The 14,800-nt window shown below is 37.1% G+C and overlaps 1 protein-coding gene across 5 annotated transcripts in view; it reads left to right on the top strand.

Annotated features, from left to right (window-relative positions):
• Nucleotides 1-14,800, top strand: part of LOC121282113 (ribosomal protein S6 kinase alpha-6) — a 168,430-nt gene that overhangs the window by 83,974 nt on the left and 69,656 nt on the right. For all 5 annotated transcript variants that reach the window (XM_041195595.1, XM_041195596.1, XM_041195594.1 and 2 more), the window contains 5 exons: nucleotides 4,099-4,180; nucleotides 5,585-5,665; nucleotides 12,080-12,159; nucleotides 12,732-12,838; nucleotides 13,204-13,241. In XM_041195595.1, coding sequence (XP_041051529.1) covers nucleotides 4,099-4,180; nucleotides 5,585-5,665; nucleotides 12,080-12,159; nucleotides 12,732-12,838; nucleotides 13,204-13,241 — 388 coding nt within the window. The remainder of the gene's footprint in view (nucleotides 1-4,098; nucleotides 4,181-5,584; nucleotides 5,666-12,079; nucleotides 12,160-12,731; nucleotides 12,839-13,203; nucleotides 13,242-14,800) is intronic.

Here is a 14,800-nt window from a genome sequence, read left to right as displayed (position 1 = left end):
GAGATCACCTTTCATTCTTTGAAACTCTAAGAGAATACAGGCTCAGTTTCCTCAATCTTTCCTCGTAAGACAATCCCGCCATCCCAGGGATTAATCTGATTAACCTCTGTTGCACTCCCTCTATGGCAAGTACACCTGTCCTTAGATAAGGAGGCCAAAACTGCACACAATACTCCATGTGCGGTCTCACCAAGGCTCTATACAATTGCAGCAGGTAGCTTTACTCCTGTACTCAAAAAACCCTTGTGATGAAGGCTAACATACCATTTACCTTCCTAATCAATTGTTGCACCTGCATGCTAGCTTTCAGTGACTCATGAACAAGAACACCCAGATCACTTTGGACATCAACACTTCTCAACCTTTCACCATTTAAGAAATACCCTGTCTTTGTTTTTTCTATCGAAGTGGATAACTTAACACTTATTCACATTATACTCCATCTGTCATGTTCTTGCCCATTCACTTAGCCTGTCCAAATCCCCTTGAAGCCTCCTTGCATCCTACTCACTCACATTCACACCTAGTCTTGTGTCATCAGGAAGTTTGGAAATATTACATTTGGTCCCCACATCCAAATCATTTATAAAGATTGAGAACAGCTGTGGCCCAAGCACTGATCCTTGCAGTAACCCGCTAGTAACAGCCTATCATCCTGAGAATGATCCATTTATTTCTACTGTTTTCTGTCTGTTAACCAATTCTCAATTCATAGCAGTATATTACTCCCAATTCCACGCACTCTTTTGTTTACTAGCCTCCTGAGTGGGACTTTATCGAAAGCCTTCTCCAAATCCAAATACACCGCATCCACAGATTCCCCGTTATCAATGCTGCAAGTAACACCCTCAAAAACACTCCAACGGGTTTGTCAAACATGGTTTCCCTTTCGTAAATCCATGTTGGCTCTGCCCAATCATATCATTATTTTCTTGTGTCTAAGAGCAGTTTTCAGGAAATCCGGTTAGGGTGCTGGCCTCTGCAAATCTGCGAAGATTAATTTGGCATTGTGCTTGGTGCATTACCACAGTATATTCATGTCTTAAGTCATGAGAAGGACTTCTAAAATCATGAAAGCTTGTGATAGTTGGTGGTTGATTGAGTATTTTCTTTCAGACTCATCTTTCTAAAGTGCCCTGGCAGCATTTGGAGTGAAAAAATCAATTGCTTCAAGCTATATTGTAATGCAATGCTGACTCATATGCATCAGTTTTTGTAATTCATTTATTTATATTATTCTCAGAGGCAGCTCTCTAGCGATATCAATTACATTTTGGACTAGGAAAGAAGTTCACCGCTTGATGCATATTAGCATGCAGCCAGTGTAATTTAGCTCTTCGAGTATTGACTTTACTTTCAAAATACTCTTTGCATTCAAAAGGACATCCTTTGGTTTCGGTGGAAGGTGCTGGCTGTAAACATTCTCTTTCAAGGATTTTAACCTGCACACTTCAAGTCATACCGTACCATAGAGGGCTCTCTCAATCCTTTAGCAATGCTTCCAGTAAAGTTCTTCAATAACTTTTGCATGTTCTGTTTTAATTATGAAGAAATATTTACAAGCATTTAGAGCACAGAAGTAAACCATTCATTCCAGCAAGCTCAAGCTGGTGTTTATGCTCCACATGAGCATCCTTCCATCTTTCTTCATCAAGCCCCAGCAACATAACCTTCCATTCATTTCCCACTTAAGTGCAAATTATTGGTCTGGTTATGAAATTGGCTGAGCTCCAGGTGACAGAGTAGAGTTAATGGGCAGGTACTGTAATTGGTAGGATGCCCGGAAAGGATCTGTTTTGGGGCCTCAACTATTCACCATGCTCATTAACAACTTGGCTAATGTGGTAGAAAGCCACTTATCCAAATTTGATACTGATCCAGAGATTGGAAAAGATTTTGATAGATTAAATGAATGGGCAAAAACTGTAGCATATGGATTTCACTGAAGGCAAATGTGAGCTCATCCTCTTTGGACCTCAGAAAGGTCAAGCAGGATAGTTTCTAAATGTGAAAAGCTAGAAACTGGAGGTCCAAAGAGACTTGGAGGTTCAGGTACATCATTAAAATATCATGAATGGGTACAGAAGTAATTAAACAAGCTAATTGAGTGCTGGAATTTAAAATTAGAGGACTAGAATACAAGGGGGTCATGCATCTGCTTTACAAAGACCTGGTTAGACAAAACCTCGAACATTGTGAGCAGTTCTAGGTATCACGCCTCAGGAAGGATATATGGACCTTGGAGGCAGTGCAACATGGATTTACCAGAATTTATGCTTGACTCCACTGATTAAGTTATGAGACAAAATTACACAAACTGGGGTGTAATCACTGGAACATAGAAGGCTAAGAGATGATTTGATCGAAGTTACCAAGGTATTAAAAGGAATCCTGAATTCAATTAGAGTGAACAAAAGTGATTCCAGCACCAATCCTGGTGGTACACCACTTCCCACCATTTGCCAGCCTGAGTAACTACATTCTGATCCTTATTCTCTCAATTGTTTCAGTCTGGCATTCCCTAGAAAACCTTTTTGCCTCTATATCTCCCTCTTCCAAGTCACTTATTAAAACCTATTTGTTTGATCAAACTTTTGGTCACCTGTGATAATATTTCTTTACATGGCTTGCTGTCAAACATTGTCTAATGATCCTTCTGTGAAACACCTTAGGACGTTTTACTCTTTAAAAGATGCTATATAAAGGCAAGTTGTAGACCATGCAAAATACAAGATAACCAACAATGCCCAGTTTATATTGTGGGTTCTCCTGCTGCACATTGAACACTGCACAGAGTGAGGGAGAGAGAGCAAGGGCAGGAGTAATCACACTCATAGCATTCAAAAACCATATGCAGTGCTGCAGATTATAAATTGCACAGAGAACCAGTAGCCACACTAGTTTCAGCTGCTGTGGAGTTATACTCGGTAGGACATCAAGCCCAAGCAGTGGGGAATAAACTTCTAGATGGGTTGCATCTTCGCTAATTCAGAAATCTGATCAAGATCGGACTCACGAGTTGTATGGTCCATCTCTGCAAACTTCACAACACAAAAGTATAACTGAAGTCTTAGCCTTGCACGCCAGCAGTGTGCTTTGTCTTTTTTTCCCATTTTGCTTGATCTGGTTACTTTCCTACATCTACCACAGATGTGTAAAACGAAAATAAGTAATGGTATTCAGAATCTGAAATCGGAAAATATTAGAAAAGTGTAGCAGTGTGGTCAGACCTGGCAAGTAAGAAGCAAAGTGAAAGTTGCATATTAAGACACTTATAGAGGACTGTTGTGATGTAAGGTTTATATTATTTGGAACAATTACTTGTCAATTGAACAGTCAGCTTTGTTCTGCCAGCTATTTTGAAAATATTTTTCACAAATTATGTCCTTCTGTTGAGGTATTTAAAATGATAAAAAGTTTCGATAGGATAAAGAGAGAGAAACTGCTTCCTTTGGTGAGGTGAATCCAGAGTAAGGGAGCATTAAATAAGGGATCTCCCATTTAAGTTAGGGGTTAGAAGAAATTTCTTCTTAGAGTCGTTAATGTTTGCAATTCTGTTAGCCAGCGAGCAGTGCAGGCCGAGTCATTAAATATATTAAGGGTGGATTTAGACAGATTTTTGATTGACGAGGGAGCCAAGGATTATGTGGGGTAGACAGGAAAGTGAAGTTAAGGCCACACTCTGATCAGCCATAATCTTATTGAATGGAGGAGCAAGCACGAGGGGCCAAAAGGCCTATACTCCTATTTCTTATGTTCTTATGTAGCCTTAAAGTTAGAGTCTGGCCTTTAAGGAATGAGATGAGGAAGCGCTTCTCTCACCCAAAGGTTAATGGTGGTTTTGAATTCTGTCCCACAAAAGGCTGCAATACTGGAGCAGTTGAAATTTTCAAGACTGAGATTGCTAGATTTTTGTTGGGTAGGGGTCTCGAGGGATTATGAAGCAAAGGCCTACTTCTGTTCCTTTACTTGATCAGTCAGTGATTGCTCCACATGGTAATGTACCTGGATATTTCGCAAGTTATTTTGCCTCCCTGTTCTGCATTTTCATTTTTCAGCAACTTTTAACTTATTGTCTTTGCATGTTTCTTTAATCAGGTCTTTCTAGTTAGAAAGGCGGTTGGCCCTGATGCTGGACAGTTGTATGCCATGAAAGTACTCAAGAAAGCTACTCTGAAAGGCAAGCCTGAATCCGTTTCTTCTTCTTACAAGTTTTACTTTTAAATAGTCAATTGCCCAACCTGTGCGAAGGTGGATAGGGAATATGAAGTAAACAGGTCACCATTTTACAACACAAAAGCAAAATGTTGTGGATGTTGGAAATCTGAAATGATGAACAGAAAATGCTGGGGAGAAAATAAAAGTATCTGAATGTCCTGATGAAAGGTCATTCCTGAAGCGTTAACTCTGTTTCTCTCCCCATTGATGTTAACTGTCCTCCAGTTGTTTCTACTTAACCATTTTTACAATATTCTGGAATGGATTGTAATGATAGATAAATGGACCTTAACATAGCTTTAATTTTTAATATTTAACCATAAAAAACTTCCAGACAATATTGGTTGCCAATTTTCTAATAGATTGCTTGCTTTAAATATTTTTAAATTTGTAAAGAGGCTTTCCACCCTCAATTGGTTTAACTAGCTGGTTAGTCAGATAATACAAATTAAGGAGCAATGGTGCATTTTAAGTCCAATCCCCAAAGACCTGTGAGGGAAGTGAATTCTGACAGATGGCAAATGTCAGATTGTTTAGTTCAGCTTTTTCTTATAAACATTTGACATTATTGACGATATTTCACTCTTGCTTGTAAATGCAATGTCATTCATTTGGAATGGGAGTTTAAACTGATGAGGCTTTCAGATCATTGCCAGTAGTTTTGGTAAATATGTCAACTGTTTTGAGTAAGTTGGTGAAGCACCATTTTCCTTGGGAGAAATAGAAAGTCTTATGTACCTGAAATGAAGCATCCTGGATGTTGGGGAAGGGTAGGTTTCTTGATCACATCTTTACTTCCCTGAGTTTTCTAACTCTTCCTCAGTTTTCCACCATGTTGATTTGTATTCATTAGGTTTTTGTGTCCCACCATGATAGAAAAGAAAACCTTGGTTATTGAAGAACAGCCTTGCAAACAAGTACACGTTCTGATGACAAGTGAATGACCTGAAATGTTAACTCTGTTTCTCTCTTTACAGATACTGCCTGACCTGTGTATTTGCATCGTTCTTTGGTTTTTAGTTCAGATTTCCAGCGTCTGTAGTATTTTGCTTTTGTTTTTGTTCATGTTATCAGTAGATTAATTTTTCAGGTAAATAATTCAGTGAGTACATTTGTAACTAAGAAGGAAAAATCTAAGTGAGCTGTGAAGAATTAATGCGCTAGTCTTGTTTACTTTTTTCCTTATTTGTTATTAAGTAAGCATCCCTGAAGGAAATGGCTTTAGTTCCTGTTGGGAAAGGCATTTGTCTTGGTTAAATAGCTACAGGTAGAAGGAGCTGAATGTTCACCCCCTTTGATGTGGTTTCTACAGCTCTATGAACGTATATATTTGTTTTCAATGATTGCATATTTTTTTAATTTTCAGTACGGGATCGTGTCCGAACAAAAATGGAACGAGATATTCTAGTGGAAGTAAATCATCCCTTTATAGTCAAATTACACTATGGCAAGTACTAAACCCTCTCTCCTAATATATAACTTAGACTTTTAGCTTGCTTTCAGTAAGGTTATTTTATTCTGTTGCTTATTGTATTTTGGAGATCTCCTTATCAACACGGTGTAGATTCAATGCTGTCATTTAGAATAATGCATCTTAAAGTCTTCCTAAAGAGTATATTTTCCACTGTTGTGATCCCCGAAGAGACTGATAACTTTTTTAAAAAAAGAATTGAACTTCCAGTTTGATAGGTGAAAGGATAACGTGACAAGATTTCACACTTTAAGGCTTTACTGTAATAAACAGACTAAAACACTAATAACTAAACACTTATGTTGTGCACAACTTATACTTCAAACTACAGAACAAAACTTCCCCCTTTTACTTTTAATACAAGTGAAAAACCTATCTCTCAAATATTCTTTACACTGTCCCTTAAATAATCAGTTGATTTTCTTGGACCTAATCTGAAGTGATTCCTAGCTCCCAAGGGTTCACTTTTGATTCTTTCCTTTCTCAGCCTAGTAACTGTTAATCCCAGACCTGCCTTTCTTGTGAGGGTTTTTCCTGGAGATTCTCCCTCTATCACAAGCTAGATGAACCTTTCAGCCTCATTTCAAACCCTCACGAATTTTGTCTTCTCTACCTGAGTGCGAGCTCTCATCCTCATTCCTGCGCAGTGAACAATAGAGACTTTCGGCCCCTAGCTGCTCTCTTTCTCCTGGACCCTGGTGGACTGACTTGTCTGAGTTTGGGGAATTTCTTTAGAAACCTTTCCCTTTTTAAAGCCCAACTTCATGGCAATATGAATCACATGGGCCTTGTATCCATGTAGAAATGTTGATTAGCTATCTATGAGACCCCCAACTCTTTCATCTTGGAAGTAAATGGGCAGTTTAAAGAGTAACTATTTACAACCTGACATTCTCGGCACATTCCTGGTACTTTGGAGACTAGCAGTCTGACCACAGTAAACACATGCTGCTGTGATTGTTTCCAAATGTGAACATTTTGCACCACCTTTCCAACAAGCAACCCGGACCTCCCTTAATTCTTAACAGTTACGTTAACCAAGCCTGTTGTTGGGCAGAATTCAGAACAGGTCACATGACCCCCCCTTCATTTCACCCTAAGTTAAAGAGCATCTCAAAACAGCATCGCCTTATAAACTTCATATTTGTAACAGTACCTATTTTGCCACTATTGATAGTCATCCATGTATTTTGTCGAGATTTTTTTATTCGTTCATGGGATGTGAGCTTCTCTGGCTAGGCCAATATTTATTGTCCATCCCTAGTTGCCCTTGAGAAGGTGGTGGTGAGCTGCCTTCTTGAACTGCTGCAGTCCATGTGGTGCAGGTACACCCACAGTGCTGTTCGGTAGGGAGTTCCAGGACTTTGGCCTGGCGACAGTGAAGGAACGGCGATATATTTCCAAGTTAGGATAGTGAATGGCTTGGAGCAGTTTTACAATAACATCACATTTGAAGATTCAATAAAACATGTGAAAGCCATAGACACCTAGAATGGAGTCTTGGGGAACTTCCAGGTGGTGGTGTTCCCGTGTGCCTACTGCCATGTTCTTCTAGATGGTAGTGGTTGTGGGTTTGGAAGGTGAGGCTTTATGAGTTCCTGCAGTGCATTTTGTAGAAGGTACACAGTGCTGCCACTGTGCGTCATTGGAAGAAGGAGTGAATGTTTGCGGATGGGGTGTCAATGAAGTGGGCTGCTTTGTCTTGGATGGTATCAAGCTTGAGTGTTGTTGGAGCTGCACCCATGCAGGTAAGTGGAGAGTTTTCCCTAAAGTGCAGCAAACGTTCCATAATGTAACATACGAAAGTCAGAACTTGGGACAAGGAAGGAAGTTGTTCAGTGATAGCTGTTGGAAATTGTCGATGTGAGGATAGAATTGTTTTCCCAAGTTAATATTATTAATGAAGAAGTGAAGTTTAATGGGGATCTTGAGAAAGCAAATAATCAAAGGAGGATAAGAAGAATAAGACATACATTGTAAAAATTGTGTGCTTGTCTATGCCCTTTGTCAGAGACCAATCCCAGGACTATTGATGTATTTATTATTAGTTCCCTGGTTATCAGTGAACAATCTACTGCTCAAGACTCAGCATCTTTGACCTCAAATTTTCTATTCCCAATCTGGGCCTCTAGCTGCCTTTGTTTTTGGCAGTAGTTGCTTGATGTTTGTTAGTGAGCAGAAAGACAGTTACTAAACAAACAAAGTAAAATGGTAAGGAAAGTAGTCCAGAAGGAAATAAGTTCAAGGCAAAAAAAAGCAAATTGGTAAGATGAAGATGTCTCTCTTTCTTCCGAAGTACATTGTCACGCTCTACATTTTGTTCTCTCACACAGTACAGTGCTATTTGATACAATCTGAATGAGTGCTAAGATAATGGAGTGAATTTTCTTCAGATATTTGGGTTAACTATGTATTAGAAGTGCCAGTTTTCCATGCATTGTTGTTGTAAATATAGAATAATTAGAATTGATGGTTTTGAATCAGTTATATTTGACAAGAGGGAAAGGAGTGTGTAATCTGAAATTGTTTTCTACATGAAGCAATGTGTTTAGTTAATTATTCAAGTAAATGAATTTTTTGGTTAGACTTTTATTTTAATGGGGATTGTTCTGCCATTACTTGGTCAAAATACTTTGTGGCTTCATTGTAACTGAAACAGAAAACATTCTGCATGCATAATTAATTAAAGCTGGTAGGGAAGAATTTCTGCTTGGAAATTTCAACACTGGCTTTTTGCACCATAACGCAAACAAAAGATGGGGAATTTTTTTTATGCGTAAACCATATATAGCACAAATTGAGTTTCTGCAATCTTTTAATCTAGTTTAAAAATCAGTAGTGTATAAACTGGCCCCACCCAGAAAACTGGGCATGTCTCCAAAGTAAATTAATAACCATTTGGAATTTAATTTATTGCGGTGATTTGCAGGACTTCAAGACAACTTTAAAAACATGTTTTTTTGGCCGCAAGGACACCAAGTCAGGCATATTTTAAAAGCTTTTGAATGTAATTTTTAATTTACTAAAACTGGCTGCTGCACCCCAATATAACTAGAAAATGATGCTGTATATTTCAGAAATTTAATTTTGGATTGCTCAGGTGGTGGGCAAGACATTGTGATTACAAATGCAATTTTTTTGTGATTCAACACATTTTCAGTTCTACTAGTCAAGTTGTGTGAAGTTACCACTCTTAATTATATGAAAGAATATTTTAAAGCAAGATTTTAAGAAAGTAGACGTAAAACAGTGCCTGATTGTGCTAATTTATGGCAGATTTTGTGTTTGGTAACATGCAAGTGAATTTGGGTGGAAACATGAGAAAGAAACACTTCTGGAAACTTGTGCAATTTCTCCAATTGCACCCAAAATGGAAACTGCCCAGTATTTTACTTTTTATGATGTAGTAATTGTTTCCATATTCGTGGTCGGACTATCCTTTGTCTTCAGAATTCTGTTTCTGCTAGGATATTTGTACTTTAAACTTGATGCATGGAAGCAGATGAGCATGATTCAGAGTATTGGGGCCAAAATGGCTTGAAAAAGAATGTGTATATCTAACAAAGTGAGTAATTTGGGAATTGAGTATTTAATGAATGTTGTACACCATTGAAGAAAGTGATTACAAGACAACTATATAAGGTTTTATAAGAAGTTTAAAATGTTATTTTAGGTTAATTTGTAACTACAGCCTGGATTTGTGTATATGTAAACAGGCATTGAGAGTGTAGCAGCAACTGTTATGTATAGCATGTATGATTGAATAAATAGATGTTGTGATATGTTTGAAAAAGTAATTATTAATGCAAGAATTAAGATTAGAATAAAAAGAAAGTTCAGGAAGAATGCAGCAGGTTACTGTTTGTAAAGGGAAGAAGGAGGTTTTGATGTATGTAAATTTCATTAGAATATGTAAATAAATAAATAAAAATTATACTACTACTGAGCATACATTGCAAATGATTTGATAGAATGCATTTTAGAGAAAAAAAAAATCAAAGAAAGAGTCATGGTGGCCTCATGGTTTACTGGCCGATTTATCCACGTGGTATGCTCCAAAGCTAGCTCCAGGGAGGGGGCAGAAAGAAAATAATCTAAAGACTTTTAAAAAAATTTCTGATGAGGGAAACACTCCAGACCCCTTATCAGCTATTTTTTTCTTTTTACAGATGCTGTGTGTTTCCAACATTATCTGATTGCAGTTTGCAGTTTCTCCTTTTTTATTGGAATTTTGTTTTTAAATTTAAAAGTGTCTTTAGATTATTTTCTTTCTGCCCCCTCCCTGCCCCAATTAAGAGGTTTGGCAAAATGCCTACACCCAGTATTTGTGCTCCTGACCAAAAGAGCTAAGGAGCTTGCTTTGGAGCATATCACGTGGATAAATCTGCCCGTAAACCATGAGGCCACCATGATTATTTTTCTCTAAAATGCATTCTATCAAATCCCCTGAACACTTAAGAAAATATTTTACAACTTACCTGCATGCACCTGGTCTATCATAATGGCACCACATTTCATTCCATGCATGGTGATTTTGGGTATGCTTTGGTATGGAGGTATTAATAGAACTTGGTTGTGGGATCCTGACCTCATGATGATGTGGGCGATGTATGCTCAGTTGTAGTATAATTTTTATTTATTGTTATTTATTTACATATTAGATTTAGTATTCTAAAATTATTCATTACAATTGAAATGAATACTATTATGAAATTAACTATGGAAAATTGCACATATTCTAATTACTATGTCTTAATTCTCTATAATAATGGTTTAAAGTGTTACTGCACAGAGGTTATGCTTCATTGTAATTTTTAAAAAGGGGGTCTTATGAGAATAGGGTAGTATTTCCTACACAAATCAAAGTTGTTTCTCAATAGAAGCTCTTGAACCAAAATTATAACACTTTATTCAATTTAACTGGACTTTCAAGCCTAATTTCATGCTAAGTATGACATGCAGCAAAATACTATTCAGCTAGGTCTTCTGCAAATGCACTTGTGTGACAGTTATAATGCATAATGAGAAACTGGAAATAAGGTGAAGTCATCTTAATTTTCCCCTGAACACTTAAGAAAATATTTTACAACTTACCTGCATGCACCTGGTCTATCATGATGGCACCACATTTCATTCCATGCATGGTGATTTTGGATATGCTTTGGTATGGAGGTATTAATAGAACTTGGGTGTGGGATCCTGACCTCACGATGATGTGGCAAAAACCCAGCAGAAACTTGTTTTGTAATTGCTTAAACTCACACCAACTTGGTGCAAGACCACATTTTCAGATTGCTTTTTAAGCTTTCCATGTGCACTTTTAAGGGAACAAATGCTCATCCTGCTTTGTCCTAACAGTAGAGCTAAGTAGCGCAGGGAATGGAATTCTGGGCAAGTGTCCAAACAGGCGTGTATGCTGAGTGACACTGTGGTTGACTACTGTGAATTGGATGGATGGTCTGCTTGGAGCACCTCACGCTTCACAATTTGCAATCTGAACGAATTGTATTGAATAGAAACTAAGCTCTTGCAAACTCGAGATTTTGAACTATGTGTCAAATATTTGAAGCCAGAAAGTGCCTGCATTGACTTGATGGAAGCCCTCTTGTTTCTGAGTCCAATGGTCACGGGTTCAAGCCCTACTCTGGAGACTAGAGTGTGTAATTAAGGCTGCCACTTCAATTTGGCACTGCAGGAGTGCTGCAGTGATGGGCATGCTGTCCTGAAGCATTAATCAAAGAAGAGTACAGGAGCTCTGGTGAGGTCCTGGCTAGCATTTATCCTACAAACAAAATTACTGATTATCTTGCCATGTATCTCCTTACTGTGTGTGGGGCCCAGTTGTACACGAGTAGTCTCTCAGTTTCCATACAGTACACGTAAAATATAGTAATTACTGTAAAAGCAAAATACTGCAGATGCTGGAAATCTGAAACAAAAACAGAAAATGCTGGAACTTTAAATGTAGTTAATCTATGTTTTGGGATATCTTGACACTGTTTCTTTCCTTCCTAACAGTTGAAATCATGTGATTGGTATCACTCAAATAAAAATTTAAGATCAAAATACTCTTGGTTAATCATTCAAAATTAAGTTTGGTATTAGATTATTTTCTTTGTGTAGAGAGACTTTTCTGTTTTGGTAATGAGCTCTTCTAATGAATCCACCTTTCACTTTGCATGTTGCATGTGTCTGAGGCTCCCAATTCACACATTTTCAAACCTTTTTGTGATGTAGAAATTTTTTTGCAGCCCATAGAATATGCTTTGTTCTCATTGTGTTCAGGCATAGAAGTTTAAGCTTAGTTTTGAATCTGTTACTAGTATAATATACCAAAAATGTTTACACTAGTGTCAATCTCTTCACTCATTTCACCAATTTTTACTTCAGCCTTTCAGACTGAAGGGAAACTTTATCTAATTTTGGATTTCCTCAGGGGAGGGGATGTATTTACACGCTTATCCAAAGAGGTAAGATATCTGATATATTTTCCATGTAATCAATTTTTGCAAAAGCAAATAAAAGTTGAATAAACAAATGAGCAAAGGAAAAAGAGATGCTGATAGTTATTGAATCTGAATTTATTTTCTGTAGCTCAATAAAGTTAGTCATCAGAGAGAGAGTAAGCCTCAAGTGACCAAATAGGAACAGAACAGCTCTAATAACAGGAAGAGTATCTGAATAATCTCGTCCTTCCTTGTTAATTCAGCGTTAACCTGATTCGAAACTGTCCCAACAAAAATGTAGGAATTTTTTCTAGCTTCATTTAATTTTGTTTATGTTTTGTTGCTTCTCCCCCTAACCCTCCCTTGGTTGGTATAGTGTGTTTAGGCTGGTGATCTTTTGTGTTTGTGGCACCATTATTAAATTGCATACCTATGCATTTGCAGGAAATCTATATTTAGTGAGAAAAGTGGATTTTTCTTCAAAACCTCTTTGCGAAAACAGATTTACAATTACATTAATAATTATATCTGCTGTCTGTGCAGTTTAATGTAATGAGGTCATAGAAACTGATAAGACAATGTAGTTCCTCATATAGGTCATGTTTACTGAGGAAGATGTCAAGTTCTACCTCGCAGAATTGGCCCTTGCTTTGGATCATCTACACAGCTTGGGAATAGTGTACAGAGATCTAAAGCCAGAAAAGTAAATCATTTATTTATTTTCTTTTGGATTTATATTGTACATTTTTTATTATGCATTTTGTGAATATTTAAATAGTAACCTTGTATATTTAATCATTTTCTTAAATGCCATTATTACATTGCTGATTAGAACTAATTGAATTATAGATTAATTAACATTTTTAGAAATTTTATAATAGTTTGAAATACCTTTTTAAATTTAGCACTGCGAATGTTGTGATATAAATTTAATGTAGATTGCTATACATTCTTTAAGAGCAAATGCTCAGTTTAATTTGTAAATACTCAATATGATTGTACTGAATATTTTTTAGCATTCATTTAAACTTATGTACATGTATTGGAGAATGTGAATTTTAATTTCAGCATTTTACTTGATGAAGGAGGACATATCAAGTTAACAGGTAGGTACATTCACCACCCCATGTGTCAGCTATGTAGAAAATTATTTTTATAAATGAACAAGGTTGTTTTGTAGATCTTTTTAAAGAAAAGCTGGCTTGGAATTTGCTTTGACTTGTAAAATGATGGCATAATGTCTCTCGCTGAGGGAGTTTGAATGCAGATTTCTTATGCAAAATGGAGGAAATATTTGTTGCTTTGCAGTCAAAAGACAAACTGACAATGTTGTGACACAGCAGATGGTAAATACTGAGCTGCTCAAATCCCAGAGGGAAACTTCAAACATCTGTCACAACTAATTTTCAAGATGCAGGCTTTGAATTCAGTAATAATAAGACTACCGAGTCTTAAGAGGTTTTTATCAAACTAAATTAAACGTATTAATAAAAGAAAAGATTGTAAGCACATACGTATGTCTACAAATTATTGCTACAATGACTTTTAAATCCCCTAGTTACTCTGATTCCCAATTACACTTTCGTTAAGGCAACAGTAAAACACACATTTTAAAAGACCCAAGCAAAATAAACGATGACCCGAGTGATCAAATTCAAAGTGAGTTCTCTTAACTTCAGTCCCTGAAGGCAGCAGTTTGCTATGTATAGGCTGAAGGCGTTTCACACTTGTTGAATTTTGGACTGCCTTCCCATATACACAGCCTTCGCTCCTTTTTACATATTTTCCCCTTTGAATGCAAATACCCATTGTTTCACTATGTCTTTGGACTTTCCCTTCCTGATAATAAAAATCTCTCATTGCACTAAGTTTTACCAGTTTTCTTTAGGAAAAATAAACACTGTTTCATAACTTCTGGTTAGGTGTAGTATTTCACTCCCTCTTTTGAATTCAAACTAGTCAAGTTTTATTTAGAAATTAAAATGTCCCTTTACACCTTACGTTCTAACACTTCGCTCATGTTTACCTATTTAGCATTTCAAACCTTAATTCTCTTCTGTTACATCAAAGCCTTCAGACCAACTGCCTTTAATCCAATTAAGTCTCTCTCTCTCATGTGTGCGCATGCACACACAAATGCGCACCAATATTTTACAATAAATTCCAATAACATTGAGAATTATTATATCTCCTGACAACAAAAACTGGATGAAGTCAGGATGGCTGCCAAAGCAAAACACTTGATGATAAAGTTTCACCTATCACTGGCCCTCTATCCAGCTCTACCTGTTCTCTCCCCCTCCCCCACCAAACCAGCTTATATTTCACCTCTTTTCTAATTTTACTTAGTTCTGTTGAGGAGTCATACGGACTCGAAACGTTAACTATGTTCCTCTCCGCAGACGCTGCCAGACCTGCTGAGTTTTTTCAGGTATTTTTATTTTTGTTTTGGATTTCCAGCATCCGCAGTTTTTTGCTTTTATCTTAGTGTTTAATTGACTGCCATTTCTCTTCAAGGAATGCCTACCTTGAAGAAGTATTGCTCTTCTCTCTGACAGGATTTCCATATCTCTCTTTTGCCTTGTTCACCTTCATTGCTTTCCATTCCATTCCTGGTGTTTGACAAGGTGTTTACGAAAACCCGCTTCACAGCCATATTTCCTTC

The sequence above is a fragment of the Carcharodon carcharias genome, chromosome 9, assembly GCF_017639515.1.
Source record: "Carcharodon carcharias isolate sCarCar2 chromosome 9, sCarCar2.pri, whole genome shotgun sequence".
NCBI lineage: Eukaryota > Metazoa > Chordata > Chondrichthyes > Lamniformes > Lamnidae > Carcharodon > Carcharodon carcharias.
The sequence above is the reverse complement of the archived record's forward strand: the minus strand, read 5'-3'. Positions and strand labels throughout refer to the sequence as shown.